Consider the following 22916-nt stretch of genomic DNA (forward strand, 5'->3'; position numbering starts at 1 on the left):
CCAGTAAGTGTGTACAATGATAGTGGTTACAATGATAGTACAAAGCTGAACAACAAAGGCAAGTACAATCCGTGGATTATTACATGTAGAACATACAATCACTGCATCAAGCTAGCAGCAGCTAGAAAACGTGCAGGGAGCATGTGCAAGGAGCAAACACTGAATCTAATCTGACTAGTGACACAATAAGCTCTGGCAGCCTTCAAATAATCATGCAGTGATCGTCAGAAGGAATGTCCAAAGGGTAAATATGGACATTCCTTCTGACGATCACTGCATGGTTATCTGAACGCTGCCAGAGCTTATTGTGTCACTAGTCAGATTAGATTCAGTGTTTGCTCCTTGCACATGCTCCCTGCACGTTTTCTAGCTGCTGCTAGCTTGATGCAGTGATTGTATGTTCTACATGTAATGATCCACGGATTGTACTTGCCTTTGTTGTTCAGCTTTGTACTATCATTGTAACCACTATCATTGTACACACTTACTGGGCTGTGATCTGCTGTCCACAGCCCATTGTATTTTGTGACAAATCTGTGTTTTTTGTGATCATATTATACAATACAAGATTTAAGCAATACAACAGCTTGGTGTGCCGGTCATTTCTTGTATATTTATGATTTTGTAAGACCTCAAGTAGGTCTGGTTTACTGACTGTAGCACCCACATGTTCATTGTTCTCTGCTGTGTTGGAAGGTGTGCATACCTACATTCATTTAATGTTAGTTTGTGAACAGTCATGGCTAAGGCAAAGCAGCTCAGTGAGGACCTGCGGCTGTGTATTGTGGTTGCTCACAAGTCAGGAAAGGGCTACAAGGCCATTTCTAAACGTGTTCAAGTTCCAGTGGCTACAGTGCAAAGTATTATTAAAAAATACATTTTCCACACTGTGGACATTCTCAGAGGGTGTGATTGGAAGCCAAAAAAGACACCTGTGCTGACTAGGAGGATAGTGAGAGAGGCCATTCTGGTGAATCTGGGCTCTGCTGCTGGCAATTTCTCAAGGCAAACAATCCAACGGACACTGCACACGGCTGGGTTCCATGGATGCAGACCAAGAAGGACTCCACTTCCCAAGATAAGGCACACAAAAGCTCACTTGGCCTTTGCAAATGCTCATCTGGACAAAGAAGAAGACTTCTGGTCTTCTGTGTTATGGTCAGATGAAACAAAAATTGAATTGCTTGGTCACAGTGTGGCTCCTTCATTTGGCAAAAAAAGGAGAAGACTTCAACCCAGAGAACACCATCCCCACTGTCAAACGTGGTGGGAACCTAATGCTTTGGGGGTGTTTTCTAGCCAATGGATCAGGGAACCTAATCACAGTAAAAGGCACCATGAAAAAAGTGCAATACATGAGTATTCTCAATGACAATATCAGGCAATCTGCAGAGAAACTTGGCCTTGGCCACCAGTGGACATTTCAGCATAATGACCCAAAACACACAGCAAAAATGGTGAAGATATGTTTAGCAGACAACATTAACGTTTTAGAGAGGCCCAGCCAGAGTCCTGACTTGAATCCAATTGAGAATATGTGGAGGGAGCTAAAGATCAGGGTGATGGCAAGAAGATCCTCCAACCTGAAAGATTTGGAGCTCATTGCTAAAGATGAATGGGCAAAATACCTGTGGGGACATGCAGAAAGCTGGTCTGCAATTATAGGAAGTGTTTGATTGCTGTAATAGCCAATTGAGGCAATTAAGGCTTTTCTATTGATTATTGAGAAGGGTATGAATAATTTTGAACTGGACACTTTTGCTCAACGACATCTATGTCATTTCCCATCAAAAAATTACTTGCTGGTTGAATCAAAGTAACTTTAAGTCAACACTTGGCAGGGGTATGAATAATTTTGGGCAGCACTGTATTTAGGCATTTATTTACTCAGTGCACAATTCCAGCTTATTTATTTATAATGTTCTTCTGACCGTTACACCAGTCTTAGTGTTCAGCTTTGGTCTCATCAGGATGATGTAGCATTTGGGGATGAAGATGCAGCTCAGGAGTCCAGCACTGGAGGCCAAGATGGAGAAGACCTCCACAGCCACCATGTATTTCCCTTTGGTGCTGAGATAGGCTGGTATGAACGCAATCCAAACACTGCAGAAGACCAGCATGCTGAAGGTGATGTACTGAGCTTCATTGAAGGTATCTGGAAGGTTTCTGGCTAAAAATGCTACAATGAAGCTTATCGTTGCCAGACATCCCATGTAGCCAATCACAGTATAGAAAGCAGTGACAGAACCCTCGTTACACTGTAATATCACCTTGCCAACCTCCACATGGGAGTTATATTCTGGGAATGGTGGAGAGAAGTTTAACCAGAAGACACATATCACTGACTGTCCAAAAGAGCCAAGGATCAGGAAAAAAGCAGGGAAATATTTTCCTAACATGCTACTTCTTCTTCTGTTTGGTTTGATGGTGTTAAAGGCCAAGAGAACGGTGACTGTTTTGGCTAAGATGGAAGAGACAGCCAGTGTAAAGATATTTCCAAAGGTCACTTGTCGGAGGAGACAGGAAATCTTGGTGGGATGTCCAATGAACAGCAGAGGACACAGAAAGGAGAAGACCAGCGAGAGGAGGAGGATGAAGCTGAGGTTCTGGTTATTGGCTTTTACTATTGCAGTGTCTTTGTGGGTGATGAATATCGCTAACACAACACCTGCTAAAAAACAGAAGAAGAGAGAAAACACAAGAAAACACACGGCCAGTCCATCTCCATAGGATAAAAACTCAACTGGTCTTGGAATGCAGGTGTCTCTTACTTCATTGGGCCAGTGATCTTCTGTGCATCGCCTGCATTTTTCCATATCTGTATAGAAGTGACACATCCTAGAGTTATCACATAATGGGCATATTCACTAACTTTTGCATTGCTTTAATAGGCAAATTCTATCAAACGTTCTAACCTATTGGACCTAAAGTGCGTTATACAGACATTGTATGTGTTGCCTATATTGGCCTCGATTCACTAACCGGCGCTAAGTCAGGTAGGACGTCTTAAGGCTTAAGACGTCCAAACAAGGACGCTAAGAAGTTATCGTGCACAAAAATTTGCGCTAAGTCGGTGCACTGGTAACGTCGCACCGGTGCGTGTGAATCTTCGCATCGTGCGCGCGAAAAGTCGCATCGCCCGCGGGCAAAAGAGCTTATGCACGCGGGCGATGCGACTTTTTGTGTGCACTGTGCGACATTTTCAGTGCACCGACTTACTTTTTGTGAGCGATAATTTTTGTCCGAACATTAGTGCGCGCAAAGGTACTTTGCGTGCGCTAAGGGGCTTTTCACAGGCGTGCTAACACTTAGCACCCTTTTGTGAATTAAGCCCCTTGTGTGCTATTGGCTGACTTAGGTCTGACACACACCGTGAACAATTTTCTGACAGTCATCACTGTCGACTTAAAACAAAATAAAAAAATAAAAAAAAACCACTCCCATGCATTAAAATCACTGTAAAATCTGAGCAAAATCGCCAAGATTACGATTTTATAAAATCATGATTGTGGCGATTTTGCCACTCATAGTGTGTCTCAGGTCTGAAAACACAGAATGTGTGTACATGTTTGCATAAAACACTAAAAGTAATACTAAAGCGAACCTAAAAAGAAAATTAGACACAAACACACACAAAAAAAAACACCCATCTGTAAAAGCACTTAAAGTGGATCCGAGGTGAATTTTTACTCATTGCATAAGTGTGTTCCTTTCCTATTGTTTATAGGGCATTCCTCAAGCCAAATACTTTTTTGTTTTAATACTCTAATTCCCTATAAACTAAATAAACCACGCCCACAGGTTTTCAGAGAGCTTTGGCAGTAGCAAGGGCTCATGGGAGCTCAGTCTGGGCAGGAGGAGGAGGAGGAGGTGGTGTTACTAGCCATTGATTTCAGAGGCAGAGGGGAGGAGGGAGGAGGTGGGATTAGGTTTTTTTTCACAGTTTTAGTGATCAAGATACAGATAAGCCTGCCTCTGTGTAATGTTTACATACAACATGGCTGCTGTCATTGTATCACAGGAAGAAATAACCATTTTCTATTAAAGCTGTTTGCAGCTATATTTGCTGTGTAAACTATATAAACTTTAGATAAGATATATAGACAAGTTACTTGTTATAGTCAGTTTTTTATCTCAGGTCCGCTTTAAAGGGAAGGTTCAAGCAAAAAAAAAAAAATGAGTTTCACTTACCTGGGGCTTCTACCAGCCCCATGCAGCCATCCTGTGCCCTCGTAGTCACTCACTGCTGCTCCAGTCCCCCGCTGGCAGCTTTCTGACCTCGGAGGTCAGGGCCGAATTGCGTACATTTTTACACATTCCCGCTAGTGCAGGAACATTAACGCATACATTTTTACGCGTTAGTGGTGCAACGCGTAAATTTTTGTTCCTGCACTAGCTGGAATGCGTAAAAATGTATGCAATGTGGCCCTGACCTCCGAGGTCAGAAAGCTGCCAGCGGGGGACTGGAGCAGCAGTGAGTGACTACAAGGGCACAGGATGGCTACATGGGGCTGGTAGAAGCCCCAGGTAAGTAAAACTCATTTTTTTTTTTTTGCTTGGACCTTCCCTTTAAGGACACAAGTGCTTCCAAAACCCTCTGAATACTCCCGAAGATTTGGAATTTCAAAGGGGACAGCAGTGAACCGAGTTCATGGAGAGAGGAGCAGGACGATCTATAGCATCCAGAGACTTTTTAGGTTTGCTTTTTATTTGCTTTAAACAATTTGCATACATTAGTGCTAACATTTAAGTATGTTTGAAATCATCTTCATTGGTTCTTTGGAAGATCAGCTTTACTAATGGATTTGGAGCAGGTGGGGTCAGGCTACTATACTCATTATAGTAGAGCTCAATCGCATCCAAAACGCAGCAGTCTGAATTGCATGTAAAATTGCAAATCAGAATCACATGTAGTGTAAAAGAGCCCACTAGGTGATATCTTCACATTATAAATTTCGACTTTGCTCTAAAAGATTCCTCATAGCTTGAAAGCTACTATCCCAGATTTTTTTTTAGCAAAACATCCCTGAAATGGTTAAACAAAAGCACTTTGTCCTGCTATTCAGCTTCAATCTGCATCCAAACTAGAGATAACAGTATCTTTGCTTACATTCCAATGTTGTTAGAATGTGTGTAAACACAGTGTAACAAGTCGAGAGCAGCTCTCTGTTTTTCAGACACATACACACAGTTCAGAAAAGCTCATTAGAAAATGTTTATATTGTAATGATACTACCTGGCCCGCGCGCCTGCGACGATCCAGGCACTTCCGGCTTGCATTCAACGGCGTCTCCTCCGGCAGCTCTGCGCAGGCGCGTGCATTCCAGGGGTCACACGGGACAGACGCATCAGAGTACGCGTCCTCCCTATGCGACCAGGCGGCAGGCGTAGCCGGAAGTGACGCGGCCGGTGTGTATATAAACACTTCCGGTACACGGCTCCACGTCTGTTTATAGCGTGAGCTTTGCCGCTACTAGGCTCTAGTGACTGTAGTTGCACAAAACATTGTATTGTACTGATATTTGTGTGTGACCTGGCTTGAATATTAGACTATCCATTTGCCTTATCCTACAATCCTGTTATTGATATCTGTGTATGACCCGGCCTGATCTCTAGACTATTAGTTTGCCTCATCCCAGCAATCCTGTTATTGATAATCTGTGTATGACCCAGCCTTAACTCTCGACTATTCGCCTGTCTCATCCTAGCAATCCTGTTATTGATATATTGTGTATGACTTGGCGTAAAATCTGACTATCCTCCTGTATCATCATTGTTTCATATATTGTGTGAGTGCCCACGGCCTGAATCCCGTACTCTGCTGTATTCAGTAATACACTCTCAGGGAGTCTCAACTCTCTACTGCCCCTGCATTACTAGGGCAGTAAAGTAGTGTCATTTGTGACGTCACGGTCAGACGACCGTTACATTATAACAGGCCCAAAATATAATTATATATGGAGGATCTACAGCAACAGATAGACCAATTGACAGAGGTGGTCAAGGGTCTCGCTGATATGGTGACCCCTCTGGCACAAGCTCAGGCTACTGCTTCGGCTGTTGATGTAAATCGTGAGGGTGATGATAATGCTCCACCCGCACCTCCTGAGGAGCCAGCAGCACCTCCTCCATTAATTCCAGCACCAGAGCCTAAACTCCGCCTTCCAGAAAAGTTTTCAGGGGATCATAGTGCTTTCAGTAACTTCATGAACTCATGTATGATGTATTTCTTTGTAAGGCCCAGAGCTTCGGGCCCAGAGCTTTTGGAACTGAAGCTCAAAAGGTGGCCCTGGTCATTTCCTTGTTGCAGGGAGATCCACAAGCATGGGCTTTCAGTCTCCCGCTGGAACATCCAGCTCTTTCCTCTGTAGAGGAGTTCTTTAAGGCCATGAGCGTGTTGTATTCTAACCCAGACGTCACCGCCACTGCTTCACATAAAATTAGGGTCTGAAGCATTGAAAAAATACAGCTGAAATTTACGCCTCAGAATTCAGAAGGTGGTCAGTATCCTGCCCTACTGGATTAATTCATTTTGGGCTGACAGAGACAGTCAAGGATCATTTAGTTAATTATCCACTACCTCTGTCACTTGACGAAGCCATTACTCTAGCTATCAGGGTGGATCGACGGATACGTCAAAGATGTCTGGAACAATCTGTACTAGTAGCTGGAAATGTCAGTCCGATAGTCACTGGTACCACAAACCCTCCTGTGGCAATGGAAGAACCCATGCAAATCGGGTCTTCCAAACTCTCTCCGGCCGAAAAGACACAGAGAAGATCCCAGCGCCTGTGTCTTAACTGCAGAGGTTCCGGTCATATGGTCCGTACCTGTCCCGAGAAGAAGTCGGGAAACTCCAGTGCCTAGGTGGATTTCAGGAAGTTCACCTACGCGGGCAGGTAATTCCTCTTAAAGAAAAATGGTTTTTGTTACCTTTTTGTCTTGATTGGCAGGAGAAGGGGATAACAGGGCAAGCTTTTATTGACAGTGGGGCTGCAGGGAATTTCTTGGATGTATCTCTGGCCAAACAATTAAACATCCCATCACTACCCTTTTGTAGTCCACTACAAATTACAGCCATTGATGACTCACCCTTACAGTTAGCTTCTCCCATGGCTGTAACCCCAGAATTGCACCTCAAAGTTGGGGCTTTACATTCGTAAATAATCACTTTCTTCCTGCTGAATGTGCCCTCTACTCCATTAGTACTAGGTTTGCCCTGGTTGAGACGACACAACCCAGTCCTGGATTGGCACTCCGGACAACTTGTTAGCTGGTCTGGGTTCTGTCAAAAGAACTGTCTCAGCACTTTACCTCTTCTCAGTACTAATCTCCCAGCAGATACCTGAAGTTTACAGGGCCTTTTCTGATGTGTTCTCGCCCGTGCAGCAGATGAGTTACCCCCACACCGCCCATATGACTGCCCCATCGACCTGTTGCCAGGAACTATGCTTCCTCTGGGTCATTTGTATAGTTTGTCAGCTCCAGAAAGGTCGGCTATGAGGGAATACATCAAGGAGAACTTCGAGAAGGGGTTTATCCGCCCTTCATATTCTCCTGCAGGGGCTGGGTTTTTCTTCGTGGAGAAGAAAGATGGTGGTCTCAGACCCTGTATTGATTACAGATGTCTGAACAAGATCACCATAAAAAAACGTTACCCTCTTCCACTAATTGATGATCTGTTTGGACAGGTCTCAGGTGTTCACCAAATTAGATCTCAGGGGGCCTATAATCTTATTCAAATCCGTCAAGGGGATGAATGGAAGATTGCATTCAATACTCATGACGGGCATTATGAGTATTTGGTGATGCCCTTGAACTCTGCAATGCCCCTGCAGTCTTCCAATAATTCATCAATGACGTCTTCAGAGACTTTCTGGGAAGATTTGTCATCGTCTATTTGGATGACATTTTAATTTACTCCTCTTCCCTCTCAGAACAATGGGATAATGCCCGGGCAGTGTTGCAAAAATTGAGAGAGCACCATTTATATGCCAAGCTTGAGAAGTGCACATTTGAGACCCATCAGGTTCCTTTTCTGGGGTACATCATCTCAGATTCAGGTCTAACCATGGACCCAGCAAAAGTCTCAGCAGTTCTCAATTGGCCGCGACCTGTTCATTTGAAGTCACTGCAGAGGTTCTTAGGGCTCGCAAATTTCTACAGGAAATTTATTAAAGGGTTCTCTCTTAAGGTGGCACCCTTAACTGACTTGACCAAAAAGGGGGCGGATCCTAGTCAGTGGTCCACTCAGGCTCACCTCGCTTTTAAAGCACTGAAGGAAGCCTTTTGCTCCGCACCCGTCCTGGTGCACCCAGATGTTTCACGGCTCTTTATTGTTGAGGTTGACGCTTCCGAGCTTGGGGTAGGAGCTGTCCTCTCTCAATACGCTGGGACTCCCAAGATGTTGCACCCATGCACCTTCCTCTCTAAGAAACTTTCTTCAGCAGAGCGGTATTATGACATCGGAAACAGAGTTGTTGGGGATAAAGTGGGCATTTGAGGAATGGAGACAATGGCTGGAGGGTGCAGCATATCCAGTCACGGTGTTCACCGACCACAAGAATCTGGAGTACATCGAGTCTGCTAAGAGGTTGAATCCTAGGCAGGCTCGATGGGCTCTGTTCTTCTCCAGATTTAAGTTTACAATTACGTATAAACCTGGGTCCAAGAACGTTAAGGCGGATGCCTAGTCGCGTTATTTTAGTCCAGATTCCACTGAAATTCAGGCTCCCGAACCTATTGTGCCTACACAATGCATAATTGCAGCTGTGACTACCCCTGTGCCAGACAAAGATTTAATGGACATTCTTTCTTCTTTTCAAGGTGATGCTCCCCCGGGAAAAATGCCGACTGCATTTTTGTTCCCCCTCAATGGAGGCTCAAAGTCTTGCAACACTTCCATGATGACAAGTCAGCAGGCCACCCCGGAGAAACCAAGACCCTGGAGCTCCTATCTCGCTGGGTGTGGTGGCCATCTCTGACACGCGATTCCAAGGCATATGTCAGCGCATGCTCCACCTGTGCTCGCAGTAAGGTTTCTCGCACTGCGCCAAGTGGTTCACTCCAGCCCTTACTTATCCCATCCAAACCTTGGACAAATGTGTCCATGGACTTTATTGTGGACTTACCAGCCTCCAAAGGGTATGCGGTCATTTGGGTCGTGGTAGACCGATTTAGCAAAATGGACCATTTAATTCCTTTAAATAAACTACCTTCAGCAAAAAAATTGGCTGATCCGACCAGCGTAAGCGTTTGTTCAGCAGCTTAGATCCCCTTCTACAGTACACGTAGTCCCACAGCACCTTGAACTCAGACAAATGCTAGGGGCGCCTGATGAGTCATCCAAGACAAAACTAGTTGGGCGGAGCCTAACCACGGAGGGAGACGCTGAACCACGTGGATTTTATTGATGCGCATTTTTATTCAAGCATTGTGAGTACAATTTTATATTATTTTTACTTGGAATAAACGGTATCACGCTATGCAAGCATTTTTCTGAGTTCAAGGTGCTGTGGGAATACGTGTACTGTAGAAGCGGATCTAAGCTGCTGAACAAACGCTTACGCTGGTCGCACTGGGTCAACCACACTATTTGGTAGAGGCTAGTGTATTGCTATGGGAGCGCCTGCATGCGGAGAAGTTTAAGGTGCTGGGTCACGATATATGAGGTGGTGTGTGATGAGCACTTTGTGGTGAGTAATCATAAACATACTACGCCATAAAGCTTCTTTTCCCTTTCATGCACGGCTGGAACACGGTTGGAGACACAGGCGGATCGGATGAGATTTACTGGCTGGGCCACACACGCTGATTGCCAACTGTTATGATTGGCACTAGAGTTTGGTGAGCATAATCGGTTTCTCAATAAGGATAATAATTGCTGGTGCAATAAGAACACAATAATTTGCAATTTTAGGACGTTTTTGAATTTAGGACTTGTAAACCAGGACTTTTGTCTTTGGATTGTTATGGAGAATGTGTCTATAGGAATGTATGCTGAATCATTTACTCCCAAGTAGGAATTAAGAGGGCTCCTCTGAAACAGTGCCATAAGGTTGCGTTCCTGTTCTGGGACTTGAGCACTAGGTCATTAGACAACTGTTTATTGATGGACTTAATCACTCGCTATGGACTTATACATTGAAGCTAGGTGTGAGGATTGATGTAGTGGGATTTTTTGCAATTGATGGATAGATTTTAGGACTAGTGCTTCAAGTCCTTTGAGATACTTGTAAAAAATTTTGAATTTTGTATTTTGTTGGGTATGTGAGTGTGGGAATTTATGTTAAGCAAATTGATATACCAGATATCCATATAGATCAATGTAATGACACTACCTAGTCCGCACGCCTGTGACGATCCAGGCACTTCTGGCTTGCGTCCCATGGCGTCTCAACCGGCATCTCTGCGCAGGCGCGTGCGTTCCAAGGATTGCACGGTACAGACACGTCAGAGTACGCGTCCTCCCTATGCGACCAGGTGGCAGGTGTACCGGAAGTGACGCAGCCGGTGTGTATATAAACATTTCCAATACGCGGCTCCACGCCTGTTATATATGCTTTGCTGCTACTAGGCTCTAGTGACTGTAGTTGCACAAAACATTGTATTGTATTGATATTTGTGTATGACCCAGCTTGAATATTAGACTATCCATTTGCCGTATCCTACAATCCTGTTAGTGATATCTGTGTATGACCCGGCCTGATCTCTAGACCAACCTTTTGCCTTATCCTACAATCCTGTTATTGATAATTTGTGCATGACCTGGCCTGAACTCTTAACTATCCGTTTGCCTTATCCTAGCAATCCTGTTATAGATAATCTGTGTATGACCCGGCCTGAACTCTTGACTATCCGTCTGTCTCATCCTAGCAACCCTGTTATTGATATATTGTGTATGACCTGGCGTAAAATCTGACCATCCTCCTGTATCATCATTGTTTCATATATTGTGTGAGTGCCCACGGCCTGAATCCCGTACTCTGCTGTATTCAGTAATACACTCTCAGGGAGTCTCAACTCTTCTACAGCCCCTGCATTACTAGGGCAGTAAAGTAGTGTCATTAGTGACGTCACGGTCACATGACCGGTACAAATACATAATAAAAAGCAGTTTGAATAAAATGCAATGGCAGCTTTCAGGGTACAATAAACTACACTTTTGAAACTTGTAATTTGTAAACAGACAATATTACATAGGCACAAAAGCAAATATGATAACTGTATGAGTAATAAAAAGTAGGAAAACACATTTTTATTGAATGTTATGTCGGAGTTTCAGACCACTTTAAACTAACAGGAAGCAAGCAATAAAATACTCAGAATAATGTTGGCAGTACTTATTCACCTACCTTTTAGTAGTTTTTAAATTGCATGCAGAGTGCAAAAGTGATTTTAAACAGAAAATGAAAAATGATCTCCTAGGAGAAAACTTTGGAGAAGTAAATTGGATCAGGCAATTTGTTTTTGTATTGACAAGTGTCTTACAAGCCTTCTCAAGGACACTCATTCTTCCTATTACAAATGATGTTCCCGCTGGATTATTTCTAAGTGTGTCCCGCACCTCAACCTCTTGTATCAGCATAGTAAGCTGATCCCAACTCAAAATGTACTACTGAAATACCTTAGGTGGCTCTTCCACTGAATCTACTCTACATGAAACTTCTTTCATTATGTACATGTCTAAATTGTAATGCCTATATAACTGCTTAAATTGTAATGCCTATATAACTGCTGTTATAAATCACCTGTTTGCTTCGACACCAGCAACTTCTTATAGTTGCGCCTCACAGACTGTGAGATACCTTGACTCTCAACACAGCAAGCATTATTGGAGATAGACCGTTCTCAGGCTTCTTCAATGTACAAGTTATTTATTCAGGAAGCAGAAATACAGATATAGTTCATCATATCCTAGCAAAGCAACTTCTTCTGTTTAAGTTCTTGGCGTTACAGCTCTTGACTAACCTTCCTCCTGAATGTTAGTCAGTTACCTTCTTTCTAAACTATGTTACATCTTCTAGACTACCTATGTACAGCATACATCATATCAGATTACATAGAGAAAGGGAAAATAATGAGGTGTTCCAGTCAGCATATAGAGAACAGAAAAGTAGGAATCAGAGTGAGCTCCGTCAGCCCACCCGTCTCTTTAATACCGACTAGGAAAGAGTTAAATTTGACCTCATCTTAGCCATCCCCCAGACCCGACTATTGGCTTAGATCCCTCGTGGTGTCATACTACCCACCTACTCGATTAATATTTAATGATGCCTTTTGCTTACTTACAAGAATGTGGCATTTTGTACATATGGCCTATGTTTACTGTTCTTGTGGTGTACATGTTGAGGTCAGTGAGACCTGTGGCCTTGTCCATAGAACAGCTTCTTGGTATGTCCTAGTTCTGCTGACAGAACTGTAGATTTTCTCTCTAAGAGAAAATCCCCTTAAAGGGCAGGTCTGCACCCCAAGCCTTTTTGACTAACTCAGTCCAAATAACTGAGGCCTTATGTTATGTTTCTTTTGGTTTTGGCTTGTTCACAGGTCATTGGTCAATATGTTCTCTATGCACATTTTTTGGTAGTCTTTTTTATATTATCAATTATACTGCTTATTGATGTAAGTTGTTAACTTACTTTAATAAACTCAGTGAGAGTAAAAAAAAACATGTTATTTCTGTCCACTTAGTAAAAAACACATGCAAATAGAGACATATTGGACCATAATTTATAAGCGTTCAGGTTTCTGATCAATAGAAATAATCCTGTTTTTCTGGGATCCCCATAGGAAAAATCTAGAAATAAACCCAAATGACCAACAAGCCTGAGAAAGAACATGTCTGAGAAGGGATTCACAGCACTGGTGTTTCATTCGTTGATTTCCCCAGGAGTAGCAATGAATAACTTATCCTTAGGGGGTCATTACTAGGAATGGGTTCGAAATGCTGATTGCCAATTAAATTTTGTAATCCAAAAAGTGTCTTTGGCCTAGTGCACACCGAGCGGTTTTTGGAGCGATCCGCCGGCCGCATACGCCTGTAAAAACGCTTGGCTAATGTATTGCAATGGGATGGTGCACACCGGCGGTTTGAGGTTTTTGCCCAGCCGCAAACGGGCCTCCTGCTGCATGTGTGCGGTTTTCTGGAGCGTTTCGTCCTCAATGTAAAGTATAGGAAAAACGCAAACCGCTCTGAAAAACGCTACTTCAGAGCGGTTTGCCAGGCGTTTTTGTTACAGAAGCTGTTCAGTAACAGCTTTTACTGTAACAATATGTGTAATCTGCTACACAAAAACGCACCCAAAACCGCTAGGTATGTTTATAAAACCTCTCTAAACATACCTAGAATCGCTCTGAAATCAGCTCCCAAAACCGCTAGCATATTGCGGATCTGTTAGCGGTTTTGGTGTGCACTGGGCCTTTGTGTTTGCAAAATATTTATTTTTGCTATTTTAGTCAGGTTTTTTTTCTGCTATTTTTTTCCAAATGTATGATATGTGTAATCTGCATTTTCGATTAGCAACCCCGGTACACCTCCAATTTTTTTTGATTGGCCTAATACTTTGGAGTCTTGTGATAAGCCTAAACATTTTTGCACTCTGATTTCCGCCTCAAATAGCTGATATCTGATCGGAAACCAGGAAATCGAAATCCTGTGGAACTCGTAAGCTCATCCCTAGTCACTACATTTCTATTTCCACATTAAAATTAATTGTCCTACATTTGAAGGACAACATACTGTAGATTAACTTCCATTGTTTTGAGTTGCTCAAGTTCCAATATATAAATCAAAAATTGCCAAGTAGAAAAAAAAAAACGCTTTCTTTTAATTCTCTTCCCCTTTAATATTCTGATGTCCATTAACTGAGAATTTACAGACATTGACACAGATGTTCCTCACCTGTCTGGTTGGAGATCTCGCCCTCTGCACAGGGCACACAGTTGTAGCAGCACCTCTGTTGTCCTTCCTGAGGGACCTTCCTGTATCCGGGGAAGCAGCTGGGAGTGCACACTGAAGAGGGCATCTGTGGAAAAGTAAAAATGCTTCAAGAAAAATCTAATCTGAGGGAGATAAGTAGCTACCAAATACTGCTTCTACTTTTCTTTTCCGCCAGAAATCTGAAAAACTCTGATGGAAATGTTGACTTTTTAGATGAAGTTTGGCTTGGCTTCACCCTTCTTTCTCATCATGTTTCTGGGTTTTTAGTTAAAGGGGATTGTAATATTCAAAAGTAAAAAAATGGACCCATACATGTCCTTCCATTTTGTTTTCTTGGTATACTTGGCCAGTGTGTCTTTGCCTAACTGCATGAACTAAGCAGTGCTAGTGGAATTGTTAAGAAGTTTTTTTTTTTTTTTTTTTATTTAGCTACATTAACAAGCTTATCTCAGAATGTAAATAACTGAAAGCTTCCTATTTCAAATTAGATAAGGATGCTGTGAGGATTAGGTAATGGAATTCCTCCTCCCCTTGAGGAGTTTACACAGTGATGTGAGCCTGTTGCCTAGGTGATGTTTGCCATGGGAGGAACAGTAAGCTGTGGCACTAGGGAATGAAACACTGAACTGAGTTGAAAAAGAAAGGGGATGTCAGTTTGGTATCTCAAAGGCAAGGTTAATAGGGAAACTAGCAGAAATATTATTTAAAGAGACTCTGTAACAAAATGTTCAGCCTCATTTCTTCTATCCTATAAGTTCCTATACCTGTACTAATGTGGCCTGTCTTACTGCAGCCTTTCCTAGGTGCACAGTGGCCGTATTATCTCTGTTATATAATCTAATCTTCTTTCCTTTGTCAGCTTTGTCGGCTCAGGCAGGAATGTGCTGCTCTGCGTGTGATGGGAAGAAGCTATACACACCCTCTCCACTCCCCCTCCAGGCTCTGTATGAGTCACAGACTGAGCTTCTCTCAGCCTATCACATGCTGGTTAGCAGCCATGTCTTTTGTTTGTAAACACTGCCTAAAACTGTCAATTACAAGCCAGGATTGAAGCAGGGAGTGGCAGAAACAGCACAGAGGGGCCCAGGAGAACATGAGGAATAGAATGGTATGCTTTTTATTGTAAGAATTTTACAGTACAGATTCTCTTTAATTTTTATCATATCACATTCCCGCTAAATCTGACAGTGAACCCAAGAAACAGGATAGGTAAGCTAAATAAGTAATTTCTAATTGGATGATTTCTTTTTCTTTTTTTTTTTTCATCCCACTTTAATGCTAAGAAGACATAAAGTAATTTCCCATCCAATTGATGGGATTGGTCAATTATTTCCGACATGCCCGATCTGATCCCAATTGATAACAGGATCAATTTTGCAAAGTTATCATGGGAAAATTGATCTCATTATTGATCAGGAGCAGTGTGGACATCTACACATGCTACAACTCCCCATGAGATTACCGTAAATCATTGAATATAAGTCTACCTCGTGTATAAGTCCACTCCAATATTTGACCGACTTAAAGAGACACTGAAGCAAGAATAAATCTCGCTTCAGTGCTTATATTCAGCAGGGGCATGTGTGCCCCTGCTACAACGCCGCTATCCCGCAGCTGAACGGGGGTCCCTTCACCCCCAAACCCCCCCCCCCTGCAAAATCTACGACCAACTTGGTCATAGAATTTGCTGCTCTTGAGGCAGGGCTAACGGCTGCAGCCCTGCCTCACTGCGCGTCTATCAGCGGTGCATCGCCGCCTCTCCCCCGCCCCTCTCAGCGAAGGAAGACTGAGAAGGGCGGGGGAGAGGCGGAGATACGCGTCTTATAGACGCGCGTGTGGCGGGGCTGCGGCCATTAGCCCTGCCTCAATGCGGAAGAGATCCCCGCAAAGAACGGAGGGGATTTGGGAGGTAAGGGAACCCCGTTTAGCCGCGGGATAGCGGTGTTTTAGCAGGTGCACACATGCCCTGCTGAATATAAGCACTGAAGCGAGATTTATTCTCGCTTCAGTGTCTCTTTAAGTTGGAATTTATTAACTGAAGTATAAGTCTACCCAGCAAAGTTAATGGCTGCACTTGGGGACCAGTAGGGGTTGCAGCTATTAACCCCTACTGTCCCTTAAATGTAGCCAATAACTCCTTCAGGCCTCCAAGTGCAGCAAATATTCACTTCCCTTTCTGCAGCCCAGTATTTCCCCCCTGCCCCTTTCCTTGTTAATTGTTGTGTTCAGGACTTTCTGACTTGTGTGTTCCGGGCATTTCTTTTATCAAGAAAGTGTCTCTTAGCACAGGGTAATGGCTGCAAATGGGAATGTCACTATTAGTACACACATTACTCAGTGTTGCCCGTGACTCGTGTATAAGTCAAGTCCTATAGTTTAAGCATGTCAGACCTAAATTTCTATACATATAGTTGAGTATATACTGTACCCATTGATTGGCTGGAAAATTGAATCATGTGTACAGCATAAGATCAGAAGATAGGTTGAAGGCAAGTTTAATAAAGCCTATATATGCATAAGCTTGCACACACCTCAGGATGCTCAGATATAATTCCTTCTAACCGTATACACATTTTAACATATTTGAAAGCCAGGTGAGATTATTCTTTTCCTTTTTTTTTATTACTTGGGCAATTCACACGGTTGTGAGCTGCTAAGAACATGCGTGTGCTCCTGATTGCCCCCAAATCCAAATACTGCAATTACTATTATTATTATTATTGAGCAGAGACAAAACAATATAACAAACTGGCATATCGAAATAAAAAGTAGGAGGATAGTTACAATTGTTCATCTCCTCAGCTTATTACATGTAAAAATCTTGAAAATTCTGAGTGTTTGGGGGTAGTGCTATACCAACATCCGGTGGTGCAGTTCACAGGCCCATTCATAGACAGGTGATCAGGAAGTAAACAAACAAACAAAAAGGCTCTGCTCCTTAGAGACCAGAGCCTGCAGTCCGAAATCTGTTAAAAAAGGCTGTATGTTTACTGGCAAACATTCCAGGTAAAATAATTGTCATTATCCATCACTGAGATAAAAGTGGTGCTGCCTGTAATATTTGGTGTAGTGGTTGCTTGGTTACCACATCAGCACCAGCAATCCAATGACCACACTTAAGGGGCCCATACACCTAACGATTTTCCCGTCGATATACTGCCGATTCAATCACAGTGATCGAATCGGCAGTGAAATTGCCGCCCACACCGCTGACAGAACGATCGATTTCCGTCCAAAATCGATCGTTCCCGTCAATTCCCGATGATCCGTCCATGTGGAAGGTTTTTCTCGATTGCTGGCGGGTCGGGAGTGCGTTGATAGCGGCGTTCGAATGCCCGACAACCGACGCAATACAACGGGTATACATTACCTGTTCCGGCCGGCGCGAGTCCCCGCTGTCACTGCTGTCTTCTCCGCTCTGGTCTGGTCTGGTCTCCAGCATGCTTCACTTCTTCCTGCCCGACAGGAAGTTTAAACAGTAGAGGGCACTCTACTGTTTAAACTTCCTGGCGGGCAGGAAGAAGTGAAGCATGCCGAAGACCAGACCAGAGCGGAGAAGAAGACAGCGGTGACAGGGGACTCGCGCCGGCGGAGCAGGTAATGTATGCGGGGGTGGGGGGAGCGGCGGCAGCACCACCATTACCACCACCACAGATTGTGGATGGTTTCAGGCTGAAATCGGTTCACAATCTGTTTGCAGTAAAGGTGGCCATACAATCCCTCTCTGATCAGATTCGATCAGAGAGGGATCTATCTGTTGGTCGAATCTGATGGCAAATCGACCAGTGTATGGCCACCTTAAGTCTTGTATCAGCTTGACATTCATCCTGCTGTTAGCAGATATATGTAGACCAATGTAGACCATGGACGCTTTGCAAGCAGTTTAGATAATGTATTGGCTTCAATCAGAAACACAAGGTGCTCATGTTGTCAGCACTCTTCATTACAGCAGGAATATAAATATCATTGCAGATCGTGGCATTGCAATCAGAAGTCAACATTACTAAACTAGGCTAAAGGTGGCCACACACCATACAATTTTTTAAATATCTGTTCAATTTAAGAATTGCAATCAATTTTTCTAACTGATTGTAATATTTTAAAAAAAAAATCTGACCAATGTACCACACACGTATGTACAATTTTTCCCCAATTATGATAAAAATTATTGGAAACTATGACAAAATTGCTAGGGTGTGTATATTAATAAACTGACAATCTAACACACACCATACAATGTTTAGAAAGATTGAAGAAAAATATCTGGCATTCCGGATTGATAAAAATCGAAGAAAACGGGAAATCCGATCGGATTTTTCAGTCGATTGAAAAAAAAAGCTTTCGATCTTGTCGGGAGATCCGATCGTTTTTATCGAATTGCCGTAAAATCGGATCATTTTATTGTATCGTGTGTGGCCACCTTAAGTTCCATCATCAGACGTAAGCTGGACTAGGTGCAAGAAAAGAAAGTTTAAGTGAAGTAAAAAGTACCCATGAAACTAGGGTTTGATATTATAAACAGAAAACCTTCATTTTGTAAGGGTTAACTAGTAACCTCCCACTCTAGGTGGGCCGTGGGGTGTTATGCATGTCAATTAGGAGCTTTCTTTTGGCTTCCAGGATTGAGTGACTTGACAGGACACAAGCTGAATAGCTGCGGAAGCTCCAGACCAAACTGGGAGCTTCCTCTGACCTGTACTCTGATTTCTCAGAATCAGTGCTTTGGAAAGTAGAATTGTTTATCTGAAGATATAAAGTCCATAGTTGACCATTTTATATATCCTAATCCTAATATTGTATAGCACTTTTCTCCTGGGTGCAGCCACTAGGGGCATGCTCAAGGGGCCACAGCAGTGTTAGGAAGTCTTTCCCAAGGACTTCTTACCGAATAGGTACTGACCCTAGCCAGGATTCAAACCTTGATCTCCCATGTCAAAGGCAGTGCCCTTAAAGAGATACTATAGGGGGGTCGGGGGAAAATGAGTTGAAGTTACCCGGGGCTTCTAATAGTCCCCCGCAGGCATCCTGTACCCACGCAGCCACTCCCCAATGCTCCGGCCCCACCTCCGGTTCACTTCTGGAATTTAAGACTTTAAAGTCTGAAAATGCCGGCGCCTGCGTTGCCGTGTCCTCGCTTCCCCTGATGTCACCAGGAGTGCACGGCACAGGCACAGTCCATACTGTGCCTGCGCAGTACGCTCCTGGTGCCATCAGCGGGAGTGAGGACAGGGCAACGCAGGCGCAGTGGTTTTCAGACTTTAAAGTCTGAAATTCCAGAAGTGAACCAGAGGCGGGGCCAGAGCATTGGGGAGTGGCTGCACGGGCGCAGGATGTCTGTGGGGGACCATTAGAAGCCCCGGGTAACTTCAACTCATTTTCCCCCGACCCCCCCTCCCCCTACAGTATCCCTTTAACCACTTAAACCCCCGCGGTACGAATTTCTCCGTCCCTTTTTTCCCCCCTAAAAAACCAGGGACGGAGAAATCCGTACCTTCCGCGCTCCCGCCGCTGTCCGCGCTCCCGCCGCTCGTGCGCGCGCACCCGCCACTCGTGCACGCCGCCGCCTGCTCGCACGGAGATCAATGAACGGGAAAATCCATTCCTGTTCGTTGATCTAAGCCCCCGCAATGATCGCGCTGCTTCTATTAGAAACAGCGCGATCATAGTGATTCTCCCAGCCTCCTACTGCTTCCTGTAAGCGTCCGGAAGGACGCTTACAGGTCGCATGTAAACAAACACACTGTGGCCATCTTGTGGCCAAATAGTAAATTACACCCTAAAAGCATTTTACATAAACAAACATTACATTTACACAATAAATTAACTCATTACCTCCCAAACTCCCCATTTTTTTATTTTTTTTTTGTAATAAAAAAAAAAAAATACAATTAAAAAAAAACATAAATAGTTACCTTAGGGACTGAACTTTTTAAATATTTATGTCAAGAGGGTATAGCACTGTTACTTTATAAACTGCGGGCTTGTAATTAGGGATGGATGCAAAACTAAAAAAAATGCACCTTTATTTCCAAATAAAATATTGTCGCCAAACATTGTGATAGGGGCATAATTTAAATGGTTTTATAACCGGGACAAATGGTTAAATACATTTCATGGGTTTTAATTACAGTAGCATGCTTTATTTAAAAACTATAATGGCCGAAAACTGAAAAGTAATAATTTTTTCCCACATTTTTTCCTATTTTCCCATTAAAACACATTTAGAATAAAATAATTCTTGGCATAATGTCCCACCTAAAGAAAGCCTAATTGGTGGCGAAAAAAACAAGATATAGTTCATTTCATTGGGATAAGTAATAATAAAGTTATAGACGAATTAATGGAAGGAGCGCTGAAAGGTGAAAATTGCTCTGGTGTTCAAGGGGTAAAACCCCTCAGTGGTGAAGTGGTTAAAGAGAACCAGAGACAAAGCACCTTCATGTATTTTACCATATATATATCAGTGGAAACATGACAATAAACACCTACTCTGCTTTTTGTTTCCCTTTTCACTGCTCAGTCTTCTTGTTATCAGCTCTGATAAGAATCCCGACTGAGCATTCAGTCTAGCTTTGCCCCGTAATGATTATAGCTGAGTCCGTCTTCTCTGATGTCTTTTCAAGCCCAAGCCTGCCCCCTTGTGGCTCTGATTTCCTGCTATGTATCCTCCTAGCAGGAAAGCTGAGCCAGAAGGGAGCAGACTTGGGCTTGAAAAGACGTCACAGAAGACTGAGTAGGTGTTTACTGTCATGTTCTCACTGATATGTATATATGGTAAAATACATGAGGGTGCTTCGTCTCTGGTTCTCTTTAACCAGTACACTATCCTGCCACTATATATATCAAAATGTTTGCTAAAATCATTAGAATTATGATTCTCTATATGTCTTAAGGGAGAACTCTGAATATAGTCTTCTGCTAAAACAGTGGTTCTTAAAGTGAATTAGGGTTTTACATTGCAGGAACTGTGCAGATTCTTACAGTGCCCTCTACCTGCCTCCTAACTGAAATGATCCCTTGGGAGATGCAGTACTTTTTGTACATATTTGATAACTTGTCCATGTGGCATGCAGTATGTTGGCCGCACCACCCAGCCATTTAGAACCCGATTAAGTCTGAATAGACGAAACATTTCCAAGGGTTTCCAGTCACATGGTCTATCAGAACATTCAAAAAACTTTCATGAACAAGACATAGAGGCTATGGATTTAGCAAACAATTGTAGTCAGAAGAAATGTACTAGATCTTTAAGTTGACAACACTTCAAACGAAAGGCCTCATTATCTGTCCAGATGCAAGAGCAGTGGATGCGGCAATAGTGCGGCACTCAGCACTGCGTTCTCGCCGCATCATTTGCATTATGCTGTCCCAAAACTGATTGGATGCCACAAGAGCATGGGGCTCTTTGTTGGATTGTAAAAAAATCAATGTGAATCATACCTAGAAACGAAGGATTCTCATTGGTCCACTTGCATTGGTCCACCATGAACCAATGAGAATTTTCCCTGTTGCAGTAGGATCCCTATGGGTCTTTTGCAAACCAATGTTTCTTCTGGTATCCCCTGCATTGGTCTGAAAGGCAGCGGCGGTACCGAATCCACAGGACAGCAGGTCAGGACTTTCCATAAGCTGTCCAGGCCGGGCACGCTGGATTCACGGTTCAGTACGGTGGACAATCTGAATGCATCCTATTAGTAACCTAGGATGCAGTCACTCGTTAAAATGTTGTGTTCTCATGGGTTCCACAAAATGCTGCATCTTTCCCTGTAGAGTGAAGGGGGCCTTATGGTTTTCTGTGAGACCTATGCAGTGTATTATGGGATCTATTAACCTCCCTGGCGTTCTATTAAGATCGCCAGGGTGGCTGCGGGAGGTTTTTTTTTTAATAAAAAAAAAACTATTACATGCAGCCAACTAAAAGTTGGCTGCATGAAAGCCCACTAGAGGGCGCTCCCGATGCATACTTCTGATCGCCTCCGGCGATCAGAAGTAACAAGGAAGGCCGCAATGAGCGGCCTTCCTTGTTTCGCTTTCCTCGTCGCCATGGCGACGAGCGGAGTGACGTCATGGACGTCAGCCGACGTCCTGACGTCAGCCGCCTCCGATCCAGCCCTTAGCGCTGGCCGGAACTGTTTGTTCCGGCTTGAGGAATGCCCTATAAACAATAAGAAAGGAACACAATTATGCAATGAGTAAAAGTTCATCTCGGATCCACTTTAAAGAAAACCTGAACTCAGAACGTCCTCTCTGCTCTAAAAGATACACAACAGAATAATAATCTTTAAAAAAAAAAATAAAACAAACATTTTTGTTACAGCTGACACTAATCATGCAATAAATCTGCAGTGTGTCTCCTTCCTGCTTTCATGGAAGCAGGCGTATTGTTAACAGCCTGTGCTTTCAAATGAGCTTATCTGCCATCTCTGCCATGGCAGTCATGTGACACAGGGAGAGATCAAATTACACTTGTGATTAGACAGAAATGAAGGGGAATTAAACAGGCTAAGCTCTCTAAATACACACAGGGTGCATTTCTCTATATTTTCCTTCTGTCCTCTGAAAGAGTTCAGGTCCACTTTAAAAAAGTAACATAGATAAGGTGAAAACAGAGCAAAAACAGGTGAAAAGGCTTTGTGCATCAGATGTCCCAACTAAGCTCCACTCTCACCTGGGGTACAAACACTCCTTATTTAGATGTTCTAAATAGTATTATCGCCTTTGAACTTTTTTTAGCTATTGATGCTTTATTTTATTTATCTATTAGTACTACTTCACGCTACTTTATTACATAAGTCGCTACTTGGTGTGTGGATCACTTTCAAACCCCCATCTTCCTGCACAAAGTAGGAAGTCATGTTCCAACACGTTATGTTCCACTGAACTATTTAGGAAGCTGCAGCAGGACGACACATCCATAAACATCTTTCGTTAGGAAGATTTGGAGATGTTGTGTTTTTCATAGGCACATATTAAGGGA

At 43.2% G+C, this 22916-nt stretch overlaps 1 protein-coding gene across 1 annotated transcript; it reads right to left on the reverse strand.

Annotated features, from left to right (window-relative positions):
* Positions 1-1913: 1913 nt before the first annotated feature.
* LOC137504567 (vomeronasal type-2 receptor 26-like) lies at positions 1914-17000 on the reverse strand. Its single transcript, XM_068233148.1, has 3 exons — positions 16931-17000; positions 13901-14024; positions 1914-2818 (listed from the first exon to the last, which is right to left on the reverse strand). The coding sequence occupies exons 2-3, from the start codon at positions 14022-14024 to the stop codon at positions 1914-1916; spliced, it is 1029 nt and encodes a 342-aa protein (XP_068089249.1). The 5' UTR covers positions 16931-17000.
* Between the last annotated feature and the right edge of the window lie 5916 nt (positions 17001-22916).

This window comes from Hyperolius riggenbachi, chromosome 4 (genome assembly GCF_040937935.1).
Source record: "Hyperolius riggenbachi isolate aHypRig1 chromosome 4, aHypRig1.pri, whole genome shotgun sequence".
Classification (NCBI taxonomy): Eukaryota; Metazoa; Chordata; class Amphibia; order Anura; family Hyperoliidae; genus Hyperolius; species Hyperolius riggenbachi.